General features: G+C 50.9%; 1 protein-coding gene and 1 long non-coding RNA gene across 5 annotated transcripts in view; one reads left to right on the forward strand and one right to left on the reverse strand.

Annotated features, from left to right (window-relative positions):
• The first annotated feature begins 1,032 nt into the window (after window positions 1–1,032).
• LOC129529001 (uncharacterized) lies at window positions 1,033–3,169 on the forward strand. 2 transcript variants are annotated; one of them, XR_010132205.1, is made up of 2 exons: window positions 1,033–1,230; window positions 1,392–3,169. It is a non-coding gene; the product is annotated as an uncharacterized lncRNA (long non-coding RNA). The 2 variants fall into 2 exon arrangements; XR_008674371.2 differs by having other exon boundaries at window positions 1,033–1,194.
• Window positions 3,170–3,818: 649 nt separating this feature from the next.
• Window positions 3,819–27,962, reverse strand: part of UBOX5 (U-box domain containing 5) — a 50,618-nt gene continuing 26,474 nt past the window's right edge. The window contains exons 2-5 of one of the 3 annotated variants that reach the window (XM_055372456.2): window positions 17,569–17,663; window positions 15,639–16,839; window positions 9,541–9,702; window positions 3,819–4,524 (exon numbers count right to left, since the gene is read on the reverse strand). In XM_055372456.2, coding sequence (XP_055228431.1) covers window positions 4,403–4,524; window positions 9,541–9,702; window positions 15,639–16,839; window positions 17,569–17,622 — 1,539 coding nt within the window. In that variant the 5' untranslated portion in view covers window positions 17,623–17,663 and the 3' untranslated portion in view covers window positions 3,819–4,402. Of the gene's footprint in view, window positions 4,530–9,540; window positions 9,703–15,638; window positions 16,840–17,568; window positions 17,664–27,962 lie in introns of all 3 variants that reach the window. The other 2 variants (XM_055372455.2, XM_055372457.2) reach the window with 2 other exon arrangements.

Here is a 27,962-nt window from a genome sequence, read left to right on the forward strand (position 1 = left end):
CTCCTTTGTCCTCGCCTTAGTCCTGTGCCACTCTGGAGATCTTGTCACCCCTCTTGGCACAGACAGAGCCATTTCAGGCACCTCTCTGCAAGGGAGGGAGTGCATTACAGCCAGGTGGAGCCTGGGTGCACCGCTTCTGCCCAGTGGGGGAGGAAGGCAGGTGGGGTTCAAGCCTGTCTGATTTTGTACACCATTGTTCTGCTCTCCTGCCCCCATGGAGGGGGGAGCTTTCCTCCTCTCCCAGGTGACAGTTCATAAGAGGGAAGGGCGACAAGCTCTTATTTTGGCCCAGCACTGTCCAGGAGAACTTTCGGTGATGGTGGAAATGGTCTCTATCTGTGCTGTCCAATATAGGACCCACCTGTGCTGATCATAACTCCCAAAACAGGATCCCAATCACCATAATCCTAAATGTTGAAATCCCGAAAGATCAAAATCCCTGAAGTCTGAAATCCTAAAAATCACAATCTCAAAGGTCCAAATTTAAGACTTAATTGTACCTAATTTCAAATCTGTCACTTATGGTTTGGGGATTCAATTAGACATCAGGGATTTTAGACTTTAGGGATTTTGATCTTTAGGGATTTCAGCATTCGGGGTTATGGCCTTTGGGACTGTGTCTTTTGGGATTATGGCCGAAACCCAGTAGCCACTAACCCCATGTGACTATCAAGCACTTCAAATGTGGGTGGTGTGAGTAATGAACCAAGTTTAAAAATTCATTTGCTTTTAATTAAATAGCCACTGTGGCTAGTGGCTACTCTACTGGACAGTGCGGTTTTCACTAATTCACAACCCAGCCATGCCCCTTCCAATCCAGAACTGGAAGGAAAGAGCCTGCACTGGCAAACACGCTGAGCAGCCAGGTGAGGTGACAGCAGGCCTAGCCCGGGGGGCCAGCTCTGAAGCCAGGACCTGCTCAACGAAGGCCCACAGGAGCCCTGGGGGAGAAATCAGCCTGAAGCAGCTTCCCACCCCAGTGGCCATCACAATGGCAGCCAGCCCAGCCTCACAATGTCACAATACCACAGGCAGGAGGCCGGACAGGCAAAGTGGTTTCCTCCAGGGCAGGACTCTTTGTCTGCAGACCTACTTACAGCCACCGAGCGTCAGAAGGCCCATCTCCTGGGGAATGGAAAAGTGCCCAACCGCTGGGAGGCCTCAAGCTGGAGAGCTACGGGGGAAGCCGGGCAGGTGTGGGGCTGGGAGAAGCTACTAAGCCCCAGGCAGGTGTGGGGCTGGGAGAAGCTACTAAGCCCCACGCCCCAGGTGCTCTGGGGCCTTGCAGCCCAGCTGCAGGGAGATGGAACACTGTGAGCAGCTGTTCTTCTTCCTGGCCATTTGGTTCATCTACTTCTTTTCTGATGCCAACCTCTCTTCCACCTACTCAGGGGCTGGAAGGGCGACTGGAGAGCCAAGCCCCTGCGAGTGAGGAGAGAGAATGGCCAAAGGCAGAGCCACAGGGTAGACCTTTGCACCTTGGGAGGAGAGATTTGGAGAATGGTGCTGCCTGGGCCCGTTTGCCCCCACCAAACCGCAGGGGTACCATGGCCCTGACCTGCGTTCAGAGGGCCGAGTCAATGTCACAGGAAGGGGAAGAGACATGTGCCCACAGACCCTGTGGTCATGGAGGGGGTGGAAGATCTCTGGAGGGCAGCAGGGCCACAGCAAGGCTCTGAGGTCCTGAGTCTTCTCCGTCCGTGGACTTAAACTCTGCGTGTTTACAGCTGTTCTGTGCCTGGGTCCAGGCTCTAGTGAGAAATAAACTGCCTTCAGAGCCAGGTGACAGCAAAAGAAATTTTATTCCCATTTTCTAGGGGACAGAAACAGAGCCCAGTGGTGCCTAGCATGTTTCTGGCAAGGGTAGTGAAAAGACCACTTCCTTTTGGGGGAAGTCTTTCAATTAAGAAAAACACACGCAACTCCTGGGCGTGGCTCCACCTGTACCCAGGACAGGGCCTACCACTCCAGGGGCTCCCAGGCTGGATTTTCCACCAGAGCAGTCTTGGGGGCAGGAGCCTGTTAGAAATGCAGATCCCCAGGGACCTGCAGCGGTCTGGGCAGTACCTCCAACACAGCTGCTTAAGGGGAGGCAGTCCGGCCCTCATCTGGGAGCGCTGTGCTGACGCTGACTGCACGCTAGGGCTCTCGGGGTTGGGTGGACAGGGTTTCTCCGAGAGATGGGCTCCCAGCAGCCAGAGCACACTGTGGGTGTCAAGCTGCTGGTGGAAAGCAAGCTGTTCCCTGAGACCATGACAGGGTGAAGGTGGGAATCACCAGCCCCCACACTCACCAAGAAATGCTTTTGCTACATGCTGGGGCTTTTTTCTTTTTTTGAGAGGGAGTCTCACTCCGTCGCCCAGGCTGGAGTACAGTGGTGCGATCTCGGCTCACTGCAACCTCTGCCTCCTTGGTTCAAGCGATTCTCATGCCTCAGCCTCCTGAGTAGCTGGCATTACAGGCACACACCACTATGCCCAGCTAATTTTTGTATTTTTAGTAGAGATGGGGTTTTGCCATGTTGGCCAGGCTGGTCTCGAACTCTTGACCTCAAGTGATCCACCCACCTTGGCCTCCCAAAGTGCTGGGATAATAGGCATGAGCCACCATGCCCGGCCATGCTGGGGCTTTTCTAAGAACACAAGCACACCGGAGGGTAAGACAAGATTCTGGAGAGGCACAGACCCAGAAAGCCAGGGGCACACAGGAGCCTCGCCAGCGAGGGCGGCACAGGCCATGCATGCGGACCCTCAAATCTCATGTGGAGGCTGCATCGAGCTCAGTGCCAAGAGGAAGCAGAGCAAAGCATGTGACCACCTCTCTGAAGCCATCTTTGTGGACAAATGATGTAGGAACTCAAAAAAATGCAGGCTTGGCTAGGCGAAGTGGCTCATGCCTGCAATCCAAGCACTTTGGGAGGATCGCTTGAGCCCAGGAGTTTGAGACCAGTCTGGACAACATAGCAAGACCTTGTCTCTACAAAAAATAAAAAAATTAGCTGGGCATGGTGGCACATGCCTATAGTTCCTGCTACCTGGGAGGCTGAGGTAGAAGGATCCCTTAAGCCCAGGAGTTCGAGGCTGCAATGAGTTATGATTGCACCACTGCCCTCGAGCTTGGGCAACAGAGACCAACCCTGTCTCAATTAAAAAAAAAAAAAAAAAAAAAAGCAACTAACCCCAAACCCAGATCTCTAAAGTATTGGGTGTGGACTAGAGCTCTGGACGGCCTAAAGGAAAGGAATGTGCCTGTTCACAGGGACCCGTGGCTAAGCTCAAGGGTAAAACACAGCTTTACAAAGCATCTTTAGGCTGTTCCTTCCCAAACGTGCTTAGAAGGGAACAGGGAAAGGCGGGTGTGTTTTCTCACTGAGGTTCTTCTAGTGGCTGGAATCTGATAGAGTACCAAGTTGTAGGGATATGGATATATTTTCCCTTTGGGACTCCATAAAGCTAAATGTTGGGCTGAAAAAAGGATGCAGCCTATAAACAAGTATTTTTCCTGAAACCGGCTGCATGAGGAAACGCTGCGCTCCCCCTCAGGGAGCAGTTTCAGAAGCCAGCTGAGCACAGCTGGCACTGGCCAGAGGGAGCCCTCCACCCTCCCACCACGTATGCCCACCTGCAAACCTGGGTTCTGAGTTCCCATGCAGGGGACAGATCTGAAAATTCCAGTTTGCGTCCTTTCAGGCCGTCGACAGGAATGACAGCCTGGCAAGCTGCAGTGACTGCACACAGCTACCCTGTGAGCTCCACTTGTGTGGGTGCAGGTGGGCGACAGGAGTGTGTGACACAGACAGGCACTCCACCAGGAGGAAACCCACAGCAGACGTCAACCATCGCTTTATTAAGGCTGCGAGTCGGGGGAGCTGAGTCATGCACTCCACAGACACCCCCACTGCTCCCAAGGTCCACTTTTGGATGACCCTGAAGGCAGAGACTCCTGAGATCTGGGCCACAATCTAGGGTGAGCCACCCACAGTGCCCTGCTGGACAAGGGGGTATGCGGACTGCACGGGGGGCCCTCAGCAGGGGTCTTCCTGCCTAGGGTGGGGCTGGCTCCAGCAGGTCCTGGGCTCAGGCAGGGGGGGTGGCAGGGAGGCAGGGACATCCCCCCACCCTCTGGCCTATGGCTTTGTTGCCCTATTGCCACCAGCGCAGAAGCAATGTGCTATACCGTGAGGTGATGAAGAAGAGCCCCGGGAGGGAGCAGGCAGCTCTGTGCCTGGGGCCTGGCCAGACCTCAGGGGTGCTGTGGCCCTGCTCCTGTTCCCCCTCAGCTCCTCCCAGCAATGGGTCTCCTCCAGTGGAGGCCAGTCACTCAGAAGTGGACCCGCAGCACGTCTTGGCTAGCAACCGGCCGCTGGCAGGCTGTGCACGTCATGGGCAGGGAGCGTTGCTTCTCACCCAGGCAGGGTCGGCACAGGAGGTGGCCGCAGGGCAGCTGGTACACCGGCTCCTTTTTGAAGTAGGGAGAAAATACTCTTTTGCAGGAGGCACATGCGGGGCCCGGGATGCTCCCAGGCTGCTCTGGTAAATCAGGAAGGAAAACGGGCCAGGGTTAGGAAAGCTGCTCCATGGTCCAGGCTGCTCTGAGGGGCAGAGCCTTCCCACTGTGCTGCTGCAGCATCTGGCTTCATCCCTCCCGAGTCCATCCCAGTCTGATCAGGTAGGGGAGTGGAAGGGGGAGAGGGAGCCTGGGAACCCGGGAGGCCTCTTCTCTATCATCTTTGACCAAATCTCAGTGCCTCTACGAATGCTTGAGAAGAGCTGGCTTCTGAGGGCAGCAGGCAGGACTGGGCCCTTCCTCCTGGTCTCCCAGCAAGGTTTACTTTCCCCCGCGATAGGTGGCCAAGGCTGGAGCAAGGCACAGCTCACTCTGACAAGATAAACTGCAAGAAATGTGAGAGGTGACAAGAGAAGGAAAAGGCAGGCCAGTGGGGTGGCTCAAGCCTGTAATCCCAGCATTTTGGGAGGTTGAGGCAGGAGGATCACTTGAAGCTAGGAGTTCGAGACCAGCCTGGGCAACATAGTGAGATACTGTCTCTACAAAAAAGAAAAAAAAAAAAAAAAAGGAAAAGCAGCACATGGTCCAGTGTACCAAGGTTGGGGAAGTGTGAGAAGGGAGGTCAGCAGAGACAAGGCTGAGGCCTGCAGCGCACCTGCCACTGGGGCCTAGCTCCTGCTCCCTTCAGCCGTGCAGCCTGCAGCCCCCTCACTGCTACTGGCAGCCCTGCTCCTGACTCCTCAATCCCCCTCCTGTGCTGCCCTGGCCCTCTCGGCAGGCGCTCCCTTCTTCCGCAACTCCTTCAGGGCATCCTTGAATGAGGGTCACCCCTGACCAGGGTGCCCCACCAGGCTGCACCCATGGCTCTTCCTTCCCTCGTGGCCCCTCTGGAGAGTGACAGGGGATGGGCTTGTCTGTCCTCCTTGCGGTCCATGTCTCCATTCCTAGCCACTACTCTCTGGAGGACCCCAAAGGAACCTCAAACCAATTTGCTTCAGAATTGTTTCTTAATCCCCCTTCTCTCTGTCCATTTCATCACCATAATCCAGGCCGCTCAACACATCTCTTCCTAACTATTCACCTGCTCCAGGCTTGTCTTCTCAATCTGTCCTCAAAGCTGCCTCCAATGACCCACCTATGTAACTTGACCACCCCAGAACTCTGCTTTCTACCTCTTAGGAGCTTCCCAACTTTTGGGACAGTCAAGACTCCCTGCACGGCCCACCCAGCCTCCTCACCTCTCTTCACACCAGTCTCAACTTTTAGAGTCCAGCAGCTTCCAATCACTTCTTTGCACACTCTGCGCTGCTGGCCTCCTCACTTTGTGCTTGCTGTTCCCTCTGCCTAGAATGCCCTTATCTGGAGACCTGGCTTAGACCACACCCATTCCATGAAGCCACCCCGGATTGCCCCTTTCCTGTGCTTTCAGAGCCCACTAGCCCTTCTCAGCCTCCAAGGTAGGATGCCTACTTCCTCCCCAGGCTTTGCAGGCCCTGAGGGTCAGGACTATGTCCATGTTTCTCATCCGGCCTCAGGACCTGGCGCAGCACCTCACAGGGCAAGTGCTCCATCCACATGTGATGAATGGACCTGCCATCTACACTCAGGCACCAGGCACCAAAGAAGGGAGGGCAGGGGTGCCCTACACGGGGAGCAGGAACTGAAGTGTTCCTGCCTCCGCATCCCTGAGAACTGTAGCCAGGAAAGAGTGGCCTGGCTGCGGGTGTTTTCTTTGGGCCAAACATTAAGCAACATAAAAGTACTGGGTGCCTCTCCTGTGCACCCAAGCCAAAAATTCCCCAGTGAGTGGAAAGTTGAACCTCTATAGGGAAGGGAAGGAGGGAGAGAGAAGCAAGGGAGGAATGAAGGTGGGGAGGGAGGGGGGAAAGAAGGGAGAGGAGGAAGCAGGAGGAAAGACCCACTGACTGCTTTTCAGTGGTGCCCCTTTCATGCAGGCTCTGCCAGAGGCTTCAGAGATCTGCCTGACCCACAGTGCATGATGAGAATTTATTTTCCATCAGTTTTAAAAAGCACACCTGGCACAACACCACAGAAGCATGCAAGGGCCCCAATTGCCCCCAGCACTGATCAGAAGTCCCATTAAAAGATCTCAGAGGCCCAGAGCCCCAGGGGCAGTTTCAGTGACAGAAAAAAAAAAAAAAATCATCAAGGAAAAGACAATTATTGTGCCCTGGGCAGGATGGAAACCCAAGTATATAACTGCAAACTGAGGTGACAGAGAGGACAAAAAAGAGGGCTTGCTTTGAAAAGGGTGGGCTAACATGGCCTCCTGCAGGAAGAGCTGTGAGAGTAAAAAGGGGCCAGCCACACAGAATGAAAGGAGAGCAAGCACAAAGAACAGACTATCCGTTAAAGAAAAAGACACAGTGGTCGGGCACGGTGGCTCACACCTGTAATCCCAGTGTAATCCCAGCACTTTGGGAGGCCGAGGTGGGTGGATCACCTGAGGTCAGGAGTTCGAGACCAGCCTGACCAACATAGCGAAACCCCGTCTCTACTAAAAATACAAAAATTAGCCAGGCGTGGGGGCGGGCGCCTGTAGTCCCAGCTACTCAGAAGGCTGAGACAGGAGAATTGCTTGAACCAGGGAGAAAGAGGTTGCAGTGAGCCAGGATTGTGCCACTGCACTCCAGCCTGGGCGACAGAGCGAGACTCCATCTCAAAAAGAAAAGAAAAGAAAAAGACACAGTGAAGCTGGGTGCAGTGGCTCACACCTGTAATCCCAGCACTTTGGGAAGCTGAGGCAGGTAGATCACCTGAGGTCAGGAGTTCGAGACCAGCCTGGCCAACATGGCGAAACGCTGTCTCTACTAAATATACAAAAAAAAAAAAAAAAAAAAAAAAAAATTAGCTGGGCTTGGTGGCATTTGCCTGTAATCCCAGCTACTAGTGGGGGCTGAGACAGGAAGATTGCTTGAACCCAGGAAGTGGAGGTTGCAGTGAGCCGAGATTGCGCCATTGTACTCTAGACCCAGCAACAGAGCGAAACAGGGCAAGACTCTGTCTCAAAAAAAAAAAAAAAAAAAAAAGACACAGTGAGAGTGGGCTTCAGATAAGACTGCAGAGGAGGAGACATGGGGGCTCCAGCAGGCAGGACCTCAGAGGGAGTGGGAGTTGAGGTTTTATCCTAAGTTCAGGGGATGCCATGGTAGGATTTGAAGAAGTGGAGCATGGTGAGGGCTGACATGATAAAAAGATCCAACTGCTATGAGGATGATGAGCCACAGTAAGGCGAGGATGGGGGGATATCAGCAGGGGCTACTGCAGGAGTCTGGGGGTGAGGCAGTGGGAGCTGCAGCCAGGGGAGGGGCCACAGAAGGAGAGCAGGGGACTAACCTGAGGTCACCTTGGGGGAGGATGGACAGGACCTGATAATGAACAGAATGTCAGGATGGGGACACTGAAGGAACTCGAGAATGACTTCTGTGTTGGAAGCCTCACCACAAGACAGAAGATGCTGCCCTTACCCAGGTGGGATGATGGGGGCAGTGAGGGGGAAAAGCTCTGGAGGGCAGATGCGAGCAGTACAGAGTCTGAATGTTTCCTTTAGAGAGGTTGCTGAGCCCGGCCATGATGGCTCATGCCTGTAATCCCAGCACTTTGGGAGGCCGAGGCAGATGGATCACCTGAGGTCAGGAGTTCAAAACCAGCCTGGCCAACATGGTGAAAACCCATCTCTACTAAAAATACAAAAATTAGCTGGGTGTGGTGGCGGGTGCCTGTAATCCCAGCTACTTGGGAGGCTGAGGCAGGAGAATCACTTGAACCCAGGAGGCGGAAGTTGCAGTGAGCTGAAATCGCGCCATCGCACTCCAGCCAGGGCAACAGGGGCAAGACTCCATCTTAAAAAAAGAAAAAAGAGAGAGGATGTTGAGTGCTGTCAGGGCGGCAGGATGAGTTCCAAGGAAGCAGGAGCTACAGGGGAACATGGACAGTTGCCGGAGATGTGGGTGGTCACTTGGGTAACAGAGAATATTGAGATTAGAGAGTCCAGGGCCAGAGCTGGTAGAGAAGGCAATTGGCAATGGAAACTGAAGAGGGACCACCGAAGGTAGGAGAAAAGAAGCAAAACAGCCTAAAAGCCAAGAGAGAAGGCGTTTCACACAGCATGAGCTCCATCTCATAAAAAATGCCTCCCGTTGCAATCAGTTTCTCTTGCTTTGTATCCTAATAGATTCTGGCATACAATGGGGGTCAAGGTTCATTTTAGGCAAAATTGGCCCATAAGCCGCCACTGCTCTTTCTAAGACACTGACGGAAGTGTTAATCTGAAGGGATGAGGACGACAAACCCAACCAAACCTCTCTTCACATTTACATAAAGTGCCCTGGATGTCAGACTGCAGACTGGCTAGATGAGAAAAAATAACAAAAAAGGCCAGGCGCGGTGGCTCACTCCTGTAATCTCCGCGCTTTGCGAGGCCAAGGCGGGCGGATCACGAGGTCAGGAGTTCGAGACCAGCCTGGACAACATGGTGAAACCCCGTTTCTGCTAAAAATACAAAAAATTAGCCGGGCATGGTGGCAGGCGCCTGTAATCCCAGCTACTCGGGAGGCTGAGGCAGGAGAATAGCTTGAATCCAGGAGGCGGAGGTTGCAGTGAGCTGAGACTGTGCCACTGCACTCCAGCCTGGGCAACAGAGCGAGATGCAGTCTCAAATAAATAAATAAATAAATAACAAAAAAAAAAGAAACAAAAATCCTCAGGAGAAAATAATTAACATTAGATCTCACAAGGAAACACATCAGAGGGTGGCCAAGCCCTACATCCACAGAATTACTAAGGACTGACTAAAGAAAGCCTTTCTTGTGAGGAGTTTAAGTTCATAGGCAGCCCCTCAACTACCCCTGGAAAAGGCAAGAGAACAGGTTCTCTCCCAGGGTGGGTGTTGGAACTGACGGGGAGGCTGGCCAGGCAGGTCCACAGAGCCCCCAGGGACTCGGCCCAGCATCCAGAGACAGAAAACAGACCACCCATTCCAAGGCTCCAAGGAGATGGCGGGGCCCATGTTACCCGAGCCGGTGCCAGGCCTCCAGGAAGTGTTGCTCCCTCTTGTGCCAAGGTGCTGGAGCTGTCCCCTGGTCAGCCGTGCCGTGAAGGAGGGCATAGAGCCAAGGGTGGATGCCAAGGCAATTTCCAAGCTTTGTGACAGCTTCTGCTCGTGGGACAGTGGACCTGTCGAGAGATGCGCACAGCACAACATCCAGAGACAGGCTCCGCAAAAGAGAACAGCCCCAAGTCCTTCGAGGGCTGTAAAAACGGCACCTCCAATCTCACACATCAATGTAATGAAACTCCATCCTAATGTCTACTGGCGGACCATGACAGAACACCGGGAGGTAAAGCCCTAGGAACACCGGCAGCTCCTGCCCATCCCACCGGCTTCAGGCTTTTCTCCTCCTGGAGAAACTGCTGGGCAGACATGAGCCACCTCGTGGCTCAACTGCAGAACTGCACGCTCCTTTTTTTTTTTTTTTTTTTTTTTTTGAGATGGCGCCTTGGTCTGTCGCCCAGGCTGAGAAGGAGTGCAGGGGTGCCATCTCAGCTCACTGCAACCTTCGCCTCCTGGATTCAAGCGATTCCCCTGTCTCAGCCTCCCAAGTAGCTGGGACTACAGGTGTACACCACCACGCCTGGCTAATTTTTTGTATTTTAGTAGAGACGGGGTTTCACCATGTTGGCTAGGAGATCTCCTGACCTCGTGATCCGCCTGCCTCGGCCTCCCAAAGTGCTGGGATTACAGGCGTGAGCCACAGCGCCTGGCCTCCTTTCTAAAGGCCTCCTTGCTGGCCAAGAAAATAACTGGGGTAAGCAAACGCCAGCTTTGGACTGCTGCTCCCTGACCCCCATTCCCTCCCCAGCGGCCTTAGTCTTCTCTTTCCCTAACTCCACCCTTCTGGGGACCCCACCACCCCCCAGGGGGGTTCATCTGCATTTTCTAGGTGTTCATGTCCTCTCTCTCCTGTTAAGTAAAACAAAGCAGTTTTTACCGAATAGAACTAAGACCCCACGTTGACCACGCCACAATTTAGGGGACCTTTAGTGTAGGATCAACAGAAAGCCAAGCCATGGAATGAGGGTGAAGGCCAAAGGGGTAGGGGGACAGCTGCCCAAGAAAGGCCCCAGGGACCTGCGTGGCAGAAAAATTTGCAATGCTGTCTCAAAGAGGAGAATGGAACCTTTTGTCCACTGTTTGCAGGACACAGGACATCAGCTTAGGGCCTTGAAGGAGCCCTAGTCAGCGTGGTCCTGAGTCACCAAGTCTGTCAAGGCCAACAGGACTGAGACCTCCACAAACTGACACTGAAGTCTAAGGACCTTTTTCCTTGTTCCACCCCACTGCGCCTCAGATGTTTCCAGGAGTTTCTGAAGGTCATGTTAACTAGAATTTACTCTTAAAACCAAAGACACAGAAATAAACGTTAAGCATACTATTTGCATAGTCTTTTAGAAGAACATAGGAAACTAAAAGAATGATCAACTCTAAACAGAATAATTTCCATAAGGAAAAAGAAAAGGTTGCCAGGCCAGGCACAGTGGCTCACACCTGTAATCCCAGCACTTTGGGAGGCTGAGACAGGCAGATCGCCTGAAGTCAGGAGTTCAAGACCAGCCTGGTCAACATGGCGAAATCCTGTCTCTACTGAAAATACAAAAATTAGCCAGGCGTAGTAGTGCGTGCCTGTAATCCCAGCTACTCGGGAAGCTGAGGCAGGAGATTCGCTTGAACTCAGGAGGCAGAGGTTGCAGTGAGCCATAATCACACTACTGCACTCCAGCCTGGGTGACAGAGCGAGACTCCATCTCAAAAAAAAAAAAAAAAAAAAAAAGGAAACGTGTCAAAGAGCTACCCTCCACAAGCACCAAGCACTGACAATCACAAGGACTTCTACTAGACAGGCAGAGTGGGTATTCCAATACTATTCAATTGTTCCACAGCACAGAAAAGAAAAAATTCTAAATTCTTTCTATGGAACAAAAAAATCATCGATGACACCTGACCAAATATGGCGCGCACACACACACACACACACACACACACACACTACAGTCCAACCTCACTAATGAATACAAAAATCCTAACACTAGCAAACAGAACCATTAAAATCTATTAACAGGGGCCAGGCGCTGTAGCTCATGCCTGTAATCCCAGAGTTTTGGGAGGCCAAGGCGGGTGGATTGCCTGAGCTCAGGAGTTTGTGACCAGCCTGGGCAACATGGTGAAACACCGTCTCTAATAAAATACAAAAAATTAGCTGGGTGTGGCGGCATGTGCCTGTAGTCCCAGCTACTCAGGAGGCAGAAGCAGGAGAATTGCTAGAATCCAGGAGGCAGAGGTTGCAGTGAGCCGAGATCGCACAAGTGCACTCCAGCCTGGGCGACGGAGAGACTCCGTCACTATATAGATAAATAAATAAATAACAGGGCTGGGCGTGGTGGCTCACACTTGTAATCCCAGCACTTTGGGAGGCTGAGGCAGGCAGATCACCTGAGGTCAGGAGTTTAAGACCAGCCTGGCCAACATGGCGAAACCCCATCTCTACTACAAATACAAAAATTAGCCGGGCATGGTGGCGAGCGCCTGTAATCTCAGCTAATCAGGAGGCTGAGGCAGGAAAATCACTTGAATCCGGGAGGCAGAGGTTGCAGTGAGCAGAGATTGCGACACTGCACTCCAGCCTGGGCGACAGAACGAGACGCTGTCTCAAAAAATAAAAATAAAAATAAAAAAAATTAGCCAGTATGGTGCTGTGCACCTGTAGTCTTAGCTACCGAGGCAGGAGAATCACTTAAATCCCAGCAGCAGAGGTCGCAGTGAGCAGAGATTGTGTCACTGCTGCACTCCAGCCTGGGCGACAGAGGGAGACTGTTTCCAAAAAACAAAACAAAAAGAAACCATTAACAGGCCGGGCACTATCGCTCATGCCTGTAATCCCAGCACTTTGGGAGGCTGAGGCAGGTAGATAACCTGAGGTCAGGAGTTCAAGATCAGCTTGGCCAACATGACAAAACCCGGTCCATACTAAAAATACAAAAATTAGCTGGGCACGGTTTTGGGCACCTGTAATGCCAACTACTCTGGAGGCTGAGGCAGGAGAATTGCTTAGGCCAGGAGGCGGAGGTTGCAGTGAGCCAAGCTTGTGCTATTGCACTCTAACCTGGATGACAGAGTGAGACTCTGTCTCATAAAAATACAAAAATCAGCCAAGTGTGGTGGCTCACGCCTGTAATCCCAGCACTTTGGGAGGCCGAGGTGGGTGGATCATGAGGTCAGGAGATCAAGACCATCCTGGCTAACACGGTGAAACCCCGTCTCTACTAAAAGTATTTAAAAAATTAGCCAGGTGTGCTGGCGGGCGCCTGTAGTCCCAGCTATTCGGGAGGCTGAGGCAGGAGAATGGCGTGAACCGGGAAGGCGGAGCTGGCAGTGAGCGGAGATCGCGCCACTGCACTCCAGCCTGGGCGACAGAGCGAGACTCCGTCTCAAAAAAAAAAAAAAAAAAAATCAGCCAGGCGTGTTGGCACGCACTTATAGTCCCAGCTATTCCAGAGGCTGAGGCATGAGAATTGCTTGAACCCGGGAGGCAGAGATTGAAGTGAGCCGAGATCACACCACTGCACTCTACCCTGAGTGACACAGTGAGACTCCATCTCAAAAAAAGGAAGGAAGGAAGGAAGGAATTATTTAGGTTGAATTACACAGAAGTTTGTCACTGATCTGTGTTCTCGAACTAAGAAATATGAAGATGGAGGCTAAGAAATCATTTCTCTTAATATTATAAATAAGCAAGTAACAAATACCTTGGGAAAAATAAGAATACAATAGAAGTGAGGAGTGTGACTTTCAAGATTACATTCTAAAAGATGGATTTCCCTTGTCTGTGCACTCTCTCTGGAACGCACAGCTGCCACACAGTACACTGCCCTATGGAGAGGCCCACAAGGCAAGGAACCGAGGGCAGCCTTGGGCCAACAGCCAACCAGCAAGTGAGGCCTCAGTCCAACAATGCATCAACGAGCTGAATCTTGCAACAATGACATGGGTGAGACTCGAAGTAAATGCTTCCCCAGTTGATCCTTGAGATGACCACAGCCTCAGCCACCAGTTTGATGGCAGCCTTGGGAGACCCTGAAGCAGAGAATCCAGCCAAGTTACGCTGGGATTTGTGATCCACAGAAGTTATGAGACAATGAATGTTTGTTGCTGTAAGCCAGTAAGTTTTGGGGTAATTTGTTACCTAGCAATAGATAACCAATACTTCTTTAACATGATAAAAACATCTATCTCAGGCCAGGCGCGGTGGCTTATGCCTGTAATCCCAGCACTCTGGGAGGCTGAGGTGGGCGAATCACCTGAGGTCAGGAGTTCGACACCAACCTGGCCAACATGGTGAAACCCTGTCTTTACTAAAAATACAAAAAATTAGCCGGTGTGGTGGTACATGCCTGTAATCCCAGCTACTCGGGAGGCTGAGGCAGGAGAATTGCTTGAAGCTGCGAGGCGGAGGTTGCAGTGAGACGAGATTGCGCCATTGCACTCCAGCCTGGGTAACAGAGTGAGACTCCATCTCAACAACAACAAAAAAACATCTATCTCAGCTAAGATCCAACATCCAGCTTGCCCTGAGGTATTCACACTGAACACATTCAGCTGCGGAGGTCACCCAGTGAACCAGGGCTGCTCACCTCAGGAGACAGCAGCATCACCGGCCCTAGAAATCACTGGCAATGCCCCAGGGAAGAGGCAGGAAGCCAGGATCCTTAAATCTCATACTCAAGAATGTTGCAGGCCAGGCACAGTGGCTTGCAGATCCCAGCACTTTAGGAAGCCGAGGCAGGCGGATCATGAGGTTAACAGGTTGAGACCATCCCGGGCACCATGGTGAAACCCCTTCTCTACTAAAAATACAAAAATTAGCTGGGCGTGGTGGCGCACGTCTGTAATCCCAGCTATTCCAGAGGCTGAGGCAGGAGAATCACTTGACCTGGGAGGCGGAGGTTGCAGTGAGCCAATATCACGCCACTGCACTCCAGCCTGGTGACAGAGCGAGACTCCATCTCAAAAAAAAAAAAAAAAAAAAAAAAAACAGAAGTCGAGTGCGGTGGCTCACATCTGTAATCCCAGCACTTTGGGAGGCCAAGGTGGGTGGATCACAAGGTCAGGAGATCGAGACCATCCTAGCTAACAAGGTGAAACCCCGTCTCTACTAAAAATACAAAAACTTAGCCAGGCGTGGTGGCGGGCGCCTGTAGTCCCAGCTACTCGGGAGGCTGAGGCAGGAGAATGGTGTGAACCCGGAAGGCGGAGCTTGCAGTGAGCCGAGATCGTGCCACTGCACTCCAGCCTAGGCGACAGAGCGAGACTCCATCTCAAAAAAAAAAAAAAAAAGAATGTTGCAATTTTACCTGGTGGATCCTGCCAAATGCAATAAAGAAGAAAAACAGAAAAAAACACAAAGAGAATGTTGCAATTTGTCCACACATTTACTGAGTGCACCCTCTTCAGTGTGGCTTTTCTCTTCAGTAACCCTCTCCTGAAAGGAAGGCCCACAAACCTAGTCCTTTTTCCTTTTCTGTGTCCTCATGCCACATGGTGAGGGGGGCGCACAGAGAACCTCCATGCAATGTATCCTTGTACCTCTGTGACAGTTAGAAACAACACCCAGAGGAGCCCACTGACACATGAGTAACACAAAGAAGGCACCAGAAGAGATTCTCTGCTTTGAGGGACTGGTATCTTTCCTCCCAGCAGCTCTGACCAGAGGCTTCAAGCCAGGAAAAAGTGTTGACCAGGCTAGGGCACATAAAGGGACCCCAAGGAAGGCAACAGTGCCCATGGGACCATCACCAACAGAGGAGCGAAACACGCAGACTGAAGCCTCGGAACAGATGAGAATAGACAAGAACACACGGAACCCCTCCAAGGCTCCAGGTTGTCCCTGGTCTGAAGACAAAGCTGAGGGGCCCCAGGATGGGAAATGGGAAGGAGGCAGCACAGGCACAGCCTTGGGAATGTAAGCTGGCCAAGCACAAAGCAAAGGGCAGCAGAGCTGAGAGCTCCTGGGAAGGAGATGGATGAGCCTGGCTGCGGACACAGGATGCTGAATTACCTGTCGAGCAGTCCATATGTGTCAGGCTGGGCTCATTGGTGGCTTTCATTTTCTTAGCAGTGTGCTCTGAGGTAGTGGGTAAGACCAAAGGGCTTGTGGCAGAAAAACAGGAAGCATTTATACCAAAGTTACTGTCTGGGACATGTTCAGCCTGCTCTATCTTCCTTTTCTGAGAGGGCAGAACAATGGAAGAAGGGATCACTGCCAATGCCGTCTGTGCTCTCCCAAGCAGGTGGCAGCCAGGGATGGAGTGCTGGAGCAGGAAATGGTCAATCCGGGCCTTGAGGGAGGGGTGAGGCAGGGGCTGAGAGTGTGGAGTAAAAGCTACCCCCGTGAAAGGGTCACTGGGCACTCGGCCCCATGTGGCTTCACTGCGGTTACACTTCTCCAGTGTGCTCTGGTCGATGACCTTGCCTGAGGGCAGCAGCATGGGACAAGGCATGATCTCCAGGGTGATGGGATCCAGGAACTCCTCAGGCACATCCTGAATGATCTCAGCCAGCTTCTGCAGGCTGGAGGGGGCCTGCTGGCTCTCAGGCTGGTCCCCAGGGTCACAGTCACTTTCCATGGGCAAGGCTGGGGCCTGCAGAGCCACATCCTGAGGCAGGCTCTCTGAGGCGACCAGCAGGATGCTGTCTATCACTTCCTGGGAGCAGGTCTTGGCCGGCTGACCCCACACTTCCAACCGCTTGATACAAGGGATACCGCCGCCTGTCACATGGGTGATACAGATCCTTAAGTGGGCCACGTGGCTAAGGGAAAGAGCCCCTTTATTCCAGAGCTCCTGGGCCACAACAGCAGGGGAGGGGAGTGTGGCTTCCATCGGGCCAAAAGGGGGCCTGGCCTTGAAGCCCCTGTGGCTAAACACCACTTGGCTCTGGTTTTTCAGTAAGACTTTGCCTACCAAGGTGAACGCCTCCTTGTCTGGGACAGATGGCTCAGCTGGGCCCAGGGTCCGGCACTGGGGCGTATTCCAAGACACTCTGCTAGATGAGGCAGATGTGTACATTTCCAGGCCAGTGACGTTCTGACCTCCCCCAGCTGTGAGGTCTATGTTGATCCTACAGATTTCCACATTAAAGGGAAATGAAACTGTCACATAGACTGGTGGCTTAATGAAATACTCTGTCCTGAAACCATGACTTCTCTTTGTGAGATCTTCAGAGATGAGATTTTCTACTTCGTAACCATCAGCTGATATCTAGATTTAATAAAAAACACAAGATACAATGATCCAAATGAAGACAACTTGTCACTTGTAAGAAAACTCTTAAGCCTGAGGTTCCTCGTTTTAAAATTTCCTCTATTACACTGAATTGTCCCAGATCAGGGCACCCAAGATCAGATCAAAGGCCAAGGGCAATTGTCCCAGATCAGGGCCCCCAAGTATTGCCCAACCTTAAAAATATGAGCAACTGAGCTGGGCATGTTGGTACACACCTGTAGTCCCAGCTACTCAGGAGGCTGAGGCAGGAGGATCCCATTAGCCCAGGAGTTAGATAGGCCTGGGCAACATAGCAAGACCCCATATCCCTCCCCTCCCTGCCAAAAAAAAAAGCAAGCAACAAAATCCTGCCCAATCTAACCAAAACTCCCTTCAAAACAGTAGCTGGGGAGAGAAGTGCAGGGGAGAGAAAGTATTTCTACCTGTGCTATGACTTTGACGAGACTGGAGATTGATCATCAAAGAACAAAGAGCACAGTGAAGAGGACCCTGCACAAAATGAGTCACAGCTCACCTCATCATGGCGCTGTGTGATTCTAGAGGTGAGCCTGCCCCATGCTTACCTAAATACCATCTGATGGAATCTAAAGTAACAAGGGCAAAAGTGCAGTAAGCCTGAATCAAATCCACACACACAAGGCAGGAAATGATGAAACACATGACAAACATAGCATATATTTATGTGTATATATTTGTTTTGTTTACCTTGTTGCAGTGAATTCTTGGTCTGAACTGTGGGAGGCAAAGATTTATTACCATCTTTGTGGCTGAGAGGATATCTTCCAAGCATCAGAAGCAGCCTTAAATAAGAAATAAAACTATGTATTAGAAAATGTAAAATTCAATTCTAAACTTTCAGAAGTTGATTCTCAAGAGAATCAAACAGGATGGCAACAAAAACTTGAACACACACACTCTCACGGTCCACACTGACTTTCCTTATATCCTATACATGATGTTGGGGAAAAATTAGTCACTGAAAAATTATAGAGAAGACTTCTATGGCAGGCTCAACAGGTTGGCAAAGACTGCCAGTTCTCTGGCCAACAGCTGTTCCAAAGACCCAATGGAGGCAAGGCCCATCAGCTGTGCTGGGGGTTGCCACAGGAAGGGAGTGGCAAAAGTAGCTGAGCTCAGAGAAAGGACAGAGTGTTCGGAATGGAAAGGGTCACAAAAAATAATTATAGTGGTGGTAAGCATCCTTGTCATTTAATACTTGTCAATGCAATTATGTTTTCTTATTAATATGAAAACAATGAGTCAAAAACATCATTATTGAGACACAGAAAATTTATTAGAGGCCAGGTGTGGTGGCTCATGCCTGTAATCCCAACAGTTTGGGAGGCTGAGGTGGTAGGACTGCTTGAGCCCAGAAGTTCAAGACCAGCCTGGGAAACATAGCTGGTCTTGTTGTAGAGACCCCATCTCTACAACAAAACGTTGTAGGGATCTTGCTATGTCTGATATGCACCTGTAGTCACAACTATTTGGGAGGCTGAGGTGGATCACCTGAGCTCAGGAGTTCAAGGCTGCAGTGAGCTATGATCACACCACTGCATTCCAGCCTAGGTGACAGAGTGAGACCCTGTCTCAAAGGAAAAAAGAAAAGCCTCCCCCCTCTCCCCTCTCCTCTCTCCCCTCTCCCCTTTCTTCGGTCTCCCTCTGTTGCCAAGGCTGGACTGTACTGCCGTGATCTCAGCTCGCAGCAACCTCCCTGCCTCGGGCTCCCGTGATTCTCCTGCCTTGGCCTGCCAAGTGCCTGCCTTGAGTGATCTGCCCGCCTTGGCCTCCCGAGGTGCTGGGATTGCAGACAGAGTCTCGCTCACTCAGTGCTCAATGTTGCCCAGGCTGGAGTGCAGTGGTGTGATCTCGGCTCGCTACAACCTCCACCTCCCAGCCGCCTGCCTTGACCTCCCAAAGTGCTAAGATTACAGCCTCTGCCCGGCCGCCACCCCATCTAGGAAGTGAGGAGCCTCTCTGCCTGGCCACCCATCGTCTGGGATGTGAGGAGAGCCTCTGCCCAGCTGCCCCGTCTGGGATGTGAGGAGCGCCTCTGCCCGGCCGCCCCGTCTGGGAAGTGAGGAGCGCCTCTGCCCGGCCGCCCCGTCTGGGAGGTGAGGAGCACCTCTGCCCGGCCGCCACCCCGTCTGGGAGGTGAGGAGCGCCTCTGCCCGGCCGCCCATCATCTGGGAAGCGAGGAGCGCCGCTGCCCGGCCACCCCGTCTGGGAGGCGAGGAGCGCCTCTGCCCGGCCGCCCCATCCGGGAGGCGAGGAGCGCCTCTGCCCGGCCGCCCCGTCTGGGAGGTGAGGAGCGCCTCTGCCCGGCCGCCCCGTCTGGGAGGTGAGGAGCGCCTCTGCCCGGCCGCCCCGTCTGGGAGGTGAGGAGCGCCTCTGCCCGGCCGCCCATCATCTGGGAAGTGAGGAGCGCCTCTGCCCGGCCACCCCGTCTGGGAGGTGAGGAGTGCCTCTGCCGGGCCGCCCATCATCTGAGAAGTGAGGAGTGCCACTGCCCGGCCACCCCATCTGGGAAGTGAGGAGCGCCTCTGCCCGGCCACCCCGTCTGGGAGGTGAGGAGTGCCTCCGCCGGGCCGCCCATCATCTGAGAAGTGAGGAGTGCCACTGCCCGGCCGCCCCGTCTGGGAAGTGAGGAGCGCCTCTGCCCGGCCGCCCCATCTGAGAAGTGAGGAGCGCCTCTGCCCGGCCACCCCGTCTGAGAAGTGAGGAGCACCTCTGCCCGGCCGCCCATCATCTGGGAGGTGAGGAGTGCCTCTGCCCGGCCGCCCATCATCTGGGAGGTGAGGAGTGCCTCTGCCTGGCCGCCCATCATCTGGGAGGTCAGGAGTGCCTCTGCCCGGCCGCCCATCATCTGGGATGTGAGGGGCGCCTCTGCCTGGCTGCCCCGTCTGGGAACTGAGGAGTGCCTCTGCCCGGCTGCCCCGTCTGAGAAGGGAGGAGCGCCTCTGCCTGGCAGCCGCCCCATCTGGTAAGTGAGGAGCGTCTCTGCCCGGCCGCCCCATCTGGGAGGTGAGGAGCGCCTCTGCCCGACCGCCCCGTCTGGAGGTGAGGAGCGCCTCTGCCTGGCCGCCCCATCTTGGAACTGAGGAGCGCCTCTGCCCGGCCGCCCCATCTGAGAAGTGAGGAGTGCCTCTGCCTGGCAGCCGCCCCATCTGGGAAGTGAGGAGCATCTCTGCCCAGCCGCCCTGTCTGAGAAGTAAGGAGTGCCTCTGCCTGGCAGCCGCCCCATCTGAGAAGTAAGGAGCGCCTCTGCCAGGCCACCCTGTCTGAGAAGTGAGGAGCGCCTCTGCCCGGTCGCCCCGTCTGGGAGGTGAGGAGCGCCTCTGCCCGGCCGCCCCATCTGGGAGGTGAGGAGCGCCTCTGCCCGGCCGCCCCGTCTGGGAGGTGAGGAGCGCCTCTGCCCGGCCACCCATCGTCTGGGAGGTGAGGAGCGCCTCTGCCCGGCCACCCCATCTGGGAGGTGAGGAGCGCCTCTGCCCGGCCGCCCATCATCTGGGAGGTGAGGAGCGCCTCTGCCCGGCCGCCCCGTCTGGGAACTGAGGAGTGCCTCTGCCCAGCCGCCCCGTCTGGGAACTGAGGAGTGCCTCTGCCCGGCCGCCCTGTCTGAGAAGTGAGGAGCGCCTCTGCCCGGCAGCCGCCCCGTCTGGGAAGTGAGGAGCGCCTCTGCCTGGCCGCCCATCATCTGGGAGGTGAGGAGCGCCTCTGCCCGGCCGCCCCGTTGGGGAGGTGAGGAGCACCGCTTGCCGGCCACCCCGTCTGGGAGGTGAGGAGCGCCTCTGCCCAGCCGCCCCATCTGGGAAGTGAGGAGTGCCCCTGCCTGGCCGCTGTGCAATCTTCCAAGTGTGAAGTGACAGCCTTTCTGCAGGTGTACCCAATAGCTCCAAAGAGACAGTGAACATCAAGAACGGGCCATGATGACAATGGCGGTTTTGTCGAAAAGAAAAGGGAAATGTGGGGAAAAGAAAGAGAAATCAGATTGTTACTGTGTCTGTGTAGAAAGAAGTAGACATAGGAGACTCCATTTTGTTCTGTACTAAGAAAAATTCTTCTGCCTTGGGATGCTGTTAATCTATAACCTTACCCCCAACCCCGTGCTCTCTGAATCATGTGCTGTGTCAACTCACGGTTAAATGGATTAAGGGCGGTGGGAGATGTGCCTTGTTAAACAGATGCTTGAAGGCAGCATGCTCGTTAAGAGTCGTCACCACTCCCTAATCTCAAGTACCCAGGGACACAAACACTGCGGAAGGCCGCAGGGTCCTCTGCCTAGGAAAACCAGAGACCTTTGTTCACGTGTTTATCTGCTGACCTTCTCTCCACTATTATCCTATGACCCTGCCACATCCCCCTCTCCGAGAAACACCCAAGAATGATCAATAAACACTAAAAAAAAAGAAAAGAAAAGAAAAAGAAAAAAAAAAGAAAGGAAGGACAGAAGGAAGGAAGTTGGGGAGGAACAGAAAGAAAAAGAGAGAGAGAGGGAGGGAGGGAGTGAAGGAGGAAGGAAGGGAGGGAGGGAGAGAAGACAGAGAAGGAGGGAAGAGAGAGAGGGAGGGAGGGAAGAAAGGAAGGAAAAGAAAGAAAATATTAGGGTTGGAAAGCACCTTAAAATGACATCTAGGCCCGGCACGGTGGCTCATACCTGTAATCCCAGCACTTTGGGAGACAGAGGCAGGCAGATCACCTGAGGTCAGGAGTTCAACAGCAGCCTGGCCAACATGGTGAAACTCCATCTCTACTAAAAATACAAAAAGCAGTTGGGCACGGTGGCAGGCATCTGTAATCCCAGCTACTCGGGAGGCCAAGGCAGGAGAATCACTTGAACCCGGGAGGTGGAGGTTGCAGTGAGCTGAGATTGTGCTACTGCACTCCAGCCTGGGCGACAAGAGCAAAACTCCGTCTCAAAAAAAAAAAAAAAAAAAAAAGGACATCTAATGCAAGTAGTCATTTTAATGGCCAATTCCAATGGCTTCTGGTAACTCCGTGGAGAAGCAGGGAAGCCACTGAAAACACCCCTCGCAGTGGCAGACATCTCCAGTGGAACTCAACTCCTTGGTGAGGCCAGCCAGCCATTTAAGCTTTTCTCCCTGACAGTCATGGCCATGAAAAATTGTTAGCCTGACAGGGATAGGGTCACCCTCTGGGCCCCTTTTGTTGTCATAATCAGTAGGAGCCACTTGCAGGAGCCAGGCATACTAAGCGTCCTGCAACATCCGAGTGGATAGTTGCTGCACAGTGAAGCTCTGTCATGGGCCTTGTAAATGTCTATTATCTCAGCTTAGCCCCTAACTCAGTTTTACATATAAACACAAAGTATTTTTAAACATGGTTTTCATATATGCTAAATTTTCTAGGATGGGAACTTCCATGTAAGCCAGAGGAAGGTCATATTTTGTTTTGTTCAGACCTTTACCAAGAGATGCCCACCATTTCTGAAAATCACATCACCGAGAGCAAAGCTCTCCACCTCGGTCAGTCTGCATTTGTAGCAGTCTGCATTCCACATGCGCTCCTGTGTGATGGTAAAAGCTTCTGAATACTTCTTTATGCCTTCTAGTATGGTCACACCCAAACATTTATACACGAGAATAAATTTTATTATCATACCTAAAATTTTTTCCTTTAAAGTACTGTTAGGGCATTCTGTGTGTTGGTGGGGGGAGGGTGTGTATGTGTGTGTGGACCTACACACATTAGCGTGTGTACATAAGGAGGTTATACTATTTGGCTTTAAGTTCATCATGATAGAAGAAACATGACATGGGGTAGAGAGCCCCTGGCCTAAAGCCTCCTGTTCTTTGTGAGCCTGTGTTGAAACTCCTAGTGCTTCCCACTTTGAGGCACATACACCTTTGCTTTGCCAGAGAATTTTATAATCTGGCCTGGAATCCACATGGACTAAAGTTTCTACAATTCCTTTTCTGAAAGATTATATTAACAATGTCTCCAGGCTTCTGATACCTTTCGTGTTCTCCACAATAAGTAAAAACAAATGAAGCATCTGATGCATTGTGTCTACAAATATCCTCAGAAGCCCTATAGTTACCTCTTTTTGGCCAGGACACCAGAACTCATTTAGAGCAGCATTTCCCCCAGCTTCCCTGCCCAACTAGCATAGTAGCTTCCTGTCGGTTTGTTTTAAATGTAAAATTAAGCCATTCACTTTAATTGAATATAGAACCATTAAAATAAATATATAGCCAAGCCAATGAAATAAGACATTCCTCCTTGGAAAAGCAAGCCTAGGATGCCAAAGGAAAGCAGACAATACGCTACTGACATAGATGATGACACTAGAGACAGACATATGCAGAACGGTGCTGGCCCCAGGCAGATGGCTGAGGTTAGGGGGCCCTGGGACTTGAGAGGGTTTTCTTTTCACTGCCCCAGGCAGTTCCCTCTTCCCCTCTTGGCCCTGACAGAAAGCCAAGAAAAAACAAAGCCGGGCGGAGTGGCTCACACCTATAATCCGAACACTTTAGGAGGTTAAGGTGAGAGGATCACTTGAGCCCAGGAGTTCGAGATCAGCCCGGGCAACACAGCAAGACCCCGTCTCTACAAAAAAATAAAAAGATTAGTTAGGTGTGGTAGCGCACACCTCTAGTCCTAGCTACTTGGGAGGCGGAGGCAAGAGGATCACTTGAAGCCAGGAGTGCAAGGTTACAGTGAGCTATGACTGTGCTATTGTACTCCAGCCTGAGTGACAGTGAGACCCTGTCTCAAAAAATAAAGTAAAATAAAATAAGAGTTCTTCTAGACTTAAATGTGGTTATTATGCTCTATGATATAGAAATGTGGAAACCTTGACTGCCCTTTCCAATATGTGTTAGATCAGACCCGAAATTAAGGAAAATCTTGGTATACCCTTAGCTACTTCTTCCCACCTCTGTGTGGAAGCGAGTCAGCCTTCTGTTCAAGCATCTCAGCTCATGAGGCTTCTCCACCCGCCTCAGGGGCTGTCAACTACCCCAGTCAACTACAAAAGCATATGGACCTTACCCTGACCAGACACAGACTACCTGCTCTCCACAGCACTCATCAAAATATAAGTCGAGGGAACATTTACAGAAGAGTGTTCAGCCCAGCCCCGTTACATGCTCCTTGGTGCTGGTCCAAGTAGCTTCTCTTGCCTCTTGTCTGGCACTCCTCGTGGCTGCTGCAGATCTTATCCCACACCACTATCTGACAGATTTCTTAGCAGTTTTGATCCTCACCAGTTGCAAAAATAAATGTAACACATTGATAAAAATTCAGTGGCCGACTTGTGACGATTCATAGGACACCAGAGTAGCAGGACACATCAGGTGATAACCATAATTTTAATCTCTAAAATATACCACTCCATTGAGCTGACCCTCAGACCAGTGCACCGGCCTAACCTCATGTTCATCCCAGCCACAACCATCACCACCCTCACCACCCCCTGCAAATACTCTTCACCAAGCTACTCATTGGCACTGTGTGACAAGGAACTTCAATAAGAAACAGCTCTTTAAAGTCAGTTACTGTTTTGTTTAGTGGACAAAATGATCATTGTCTGTTCTATATGGTATCCTCTCTTGGAGACCCATAAGAAAATTTTCTCTTTGGTCTCAGTACTAGAAGAGTTGTTTATTGCAAGCAATTCAATATTTTATGGTATGAATATGGATCACATTCCTTCTTGACTCTGGCTGTTAGAAAGCTCCGAATAAAATCTGTGGCCCATCCCTCAAATTTCTCCCTACCTGAATTATTTATTTTTATATAATAGAGTATAATATGTAAGGTAGCTTAAAATAATTTTGGAACAAAGTGGGGTATAAATATGCTGGGCATAGGGGCTCACGCCTGTGATCCCAGTACTCTGGGAGACCAAGGCACGAGGATTGCTTGAGGCCAGAAATTTGAGACCAGCCTGGGCAACAAAGTGAGATGCCATCTCTACAAAAAATTTTAAAAATATTAGCTGGGCACGGTGGCATGTGTCCGTAGTCCCAGCTACTCAGGAGTATGGCTTGACCCCAGGAGTTTGAGGCTACAGTGAGCTATGATCACACCACTGTACTCCATCCAGACTGGGTGACAGAGTGAGACCCTGTCTCCAAAAATAAAAAAACAAACAAACAAACAAAGAGGGTGGGGGGGCATAAATAATTCTCCTTTTGGGAGACATTTAGGTTGTTTATGCCTTTTTTTTTTTTTTAAAGACAGGGTCTCACTATGTTGCCCAGGCTGGAGTGTAGTGGCTATTCACAGGTGCCATCACAGTGCACCACAGCCTCAAATTCGTGAGCTCAAGCAATCCTCCTGCCTGAGTGCCCCAAGTCCTGGAACTACAGGTATGGGTCACCAAACCCAACTTGTTTGCAACTTTTTACTACTACCTTAAGATCAAAATCTTAAGTACATTTTTGTCATTATTTTTTCCTTTAGTACAATTTTCACTTTTTTACTCAAGGGGTCCTACATGTTTCTAGTTAAGGTTGCTATTTATGAAAGGTTCTTCTTAACCCGTTAATTTTTCTAACTGGTCATTCCTATATAGGAAAGCTTTTCACTTTGGTATCTTTACAATATGTTCAGCTGTCTTATTGAACTCTTATTGATTTTAACACATTTCAGTTTTTTGTTTTTGTTTTTTTTTTTTACAATCCTATTATCTCGATAATGAGAATTCCTTTCTCAAAATGGTAACTCTTATTTCTGTCTCTCATTTACTGCATTAGCCAGAACTTCCGGAATTACACAAAACAGTAAGACAGTTGCCATCCTCGTTTGTAACCATTAGAAAATGCCTCTTTGGGCCAGGCGCAGTGGCTCACACCTGTAATCCCAGCACTTTGGGAGGCCGAGGCGGGCAGATCATAATAAGGTCAGGAGTTCGAGACCAGCCTGGGCAATATGGTGAAACCCTGTCTCTACGAAAATACAAAAATTATCCAGGCATGGTGGCGCGAGCCTGTAGCCCCAGTTACTCGGGAGGCTGAAGCAGAAGAATTGCTTGAACCTAGGAAGCAGAGGTTGCAGTGAGCCGAGATCATGCCACTGCATTCCAGCCTCGGCAACGGAGTGAGACTCCATCTCAAAAAAAAAAAAAAGAAAATGCCTCTTTGAACATAATGTTGATTGTTAGATTGAAATATCATCTTTATGTTAATAAAGCATTCTAATTTTCATATTTTTTGAAAGTCAGGAATATGCTCTGAATTCTGATTTTTCTCTATATACTGTCTTTTATTATTTATCTTATCTGACAGACTAATGGGATACATTAACACTTTTTTCTAATTTTAAACCATCCTTTTTATTCCCAGGAGAGATTCTATTTGGTTGTAGCATATTGTTCTTTAAATGTACTGTACTACTGAATTTATTTTGCTCATATTTAATTTTAGATGGAATATTATTGCACATTCATGGAACATTTGCAAGCCCTGTGCTAGGCACTGGAGTATAGAGATAAAAATGAAATGGCAGTGAAACTATTCTGTATTACACTGTAATGGTAGATACATGACATTATACATTTCAAAACCTATATATTCAAAACCTGTAATTCAAAACCTATAGAATTATACAACACAGGCTGGTCGTGGTGGCTCACGCCTATAATCCCAGCACTTTGGGAGGCAAAGGCGGGCAAAGCACTTGAGGTCAGGAGTTCGAGATCAGCCTGGTCAACATGATGAAACCCCATCTCTACTAAAGATAAAAAATTAGCCGGGCAAGGTGGTAGGCACCTGTAATCCCAGCTACTGGGGAGGCTGAGGCAGGAGAATCGCTTGAACCTGAGAAGCAGAGGTTGCACTGAGCTGAGATCGAGCCACTGCACTCCAGCCTGGGCAATAGAGTGAGACACTCTCTCAAAAAAAAAAAAAAAAAATTGGGCGTGGTGGTTCACATCCGTAATCCCAGCACTTTGGGAGGCCAAGGCGTGAGGATCAGTTGAGGCCAGGAGTTCGAGACCAGCCTTGCCAACATGGTGAAACCCCGATGCTACTAAAAATACAAAAATTAGCCGGGCATGGTTGCGCATGCCTGTAATCCCAGCTACTCTGAAGGCTGAGGCAGGAGAATCACTTGAGCCCAGGAGGCAGAGGCTGCAGTAAGCCGAGATCACGCCACTGCACTCCAGCCTGGACGACAGAGTGAGACCCTGTCTCAAAACAAAACAGAACGAAAACAAAACACAAAGAATTATACAGCACAAAGAATGAACCTTAAATTATAAACTTAATAATAATTAATCAATATTGGCTCATTAGTTATAAGAAATGTACCGCACTAAGATGTTAACAGCATTAATAATGCTCAATTTTTAGGTAAATCTAAACTGCTCTAAATTATAAGGTGTATTAATAATAATAATAACAAAGAAATGGCTGGGTGAAACCAGGCGTGATTGGTCATGCCTATAATCCCAGCACTTTGGGTGGCTGAGGCGGGCAGATCACTTGAGGTCAGGAGTTCGAGACCAGTCTGGCTAACATGGCGAAATCCCGTCTCTACTAAAAATACAAAAAATTACCCGGGTGTGGTGGCAGGTGCCTGTAATCCCAGCTACTTGGGAGAGTGAAGCAGGAGAACTGCTGGAACCCTGGAGACGGAGGTTGCAGTGAGCCAAGATAGCGCCACTGCACTCCAGTCTGGGTGACAGAGCGGGACTGTCTCAAAAAAAAAAAAAAGAAATGGCTGGGTGGGGTTGTGTACACCTATAAATTCCAGCACTTTGGGAGGCCAAGGCAGGGGGATTTCTTGAGGTCAGAAGTTCAAGGCTAGCCTGGGCAACATAGTGAGACCCAGTCTCTACAAAAAAAAAAAAAAATTAAAATAATTAATAATAATAAGGAATGATTGGGGGAAAAAGTGATTGAAAACAACTCAGGACTGGAGATCAAATTGAAATATGCAAATTGAAACAAATGAGTGTGTTGTCACAGGAGAATGGCAGATCTTTTTTAAAAATATCTTACAAATGATATGTTTCTGTGGGAAACAGTGATGTCCAAACAGTAGGATTCCGTAAGACCCTGGTTGCTATCAAAGTCTTTAACAGGTATAATCTCATCATCTATCTTGTTCCAATACCCTGGACTTTTAAG

This window comes from Gorilla gorilla, chromosome 21 (assembly GCF_029281585.2).
Source record: "Gorilla gorilla gorilla isolate KB3781 chromosome 21, NHGRI_mGorGor1-v2.1_pri, whole genome shotgun sequence".
Lineage (NCBI taxonomy): Eukaryota > Metazoa > Chordata > Mammalia > Primates > Hominidae > Gorilla > Gorilla gorilla.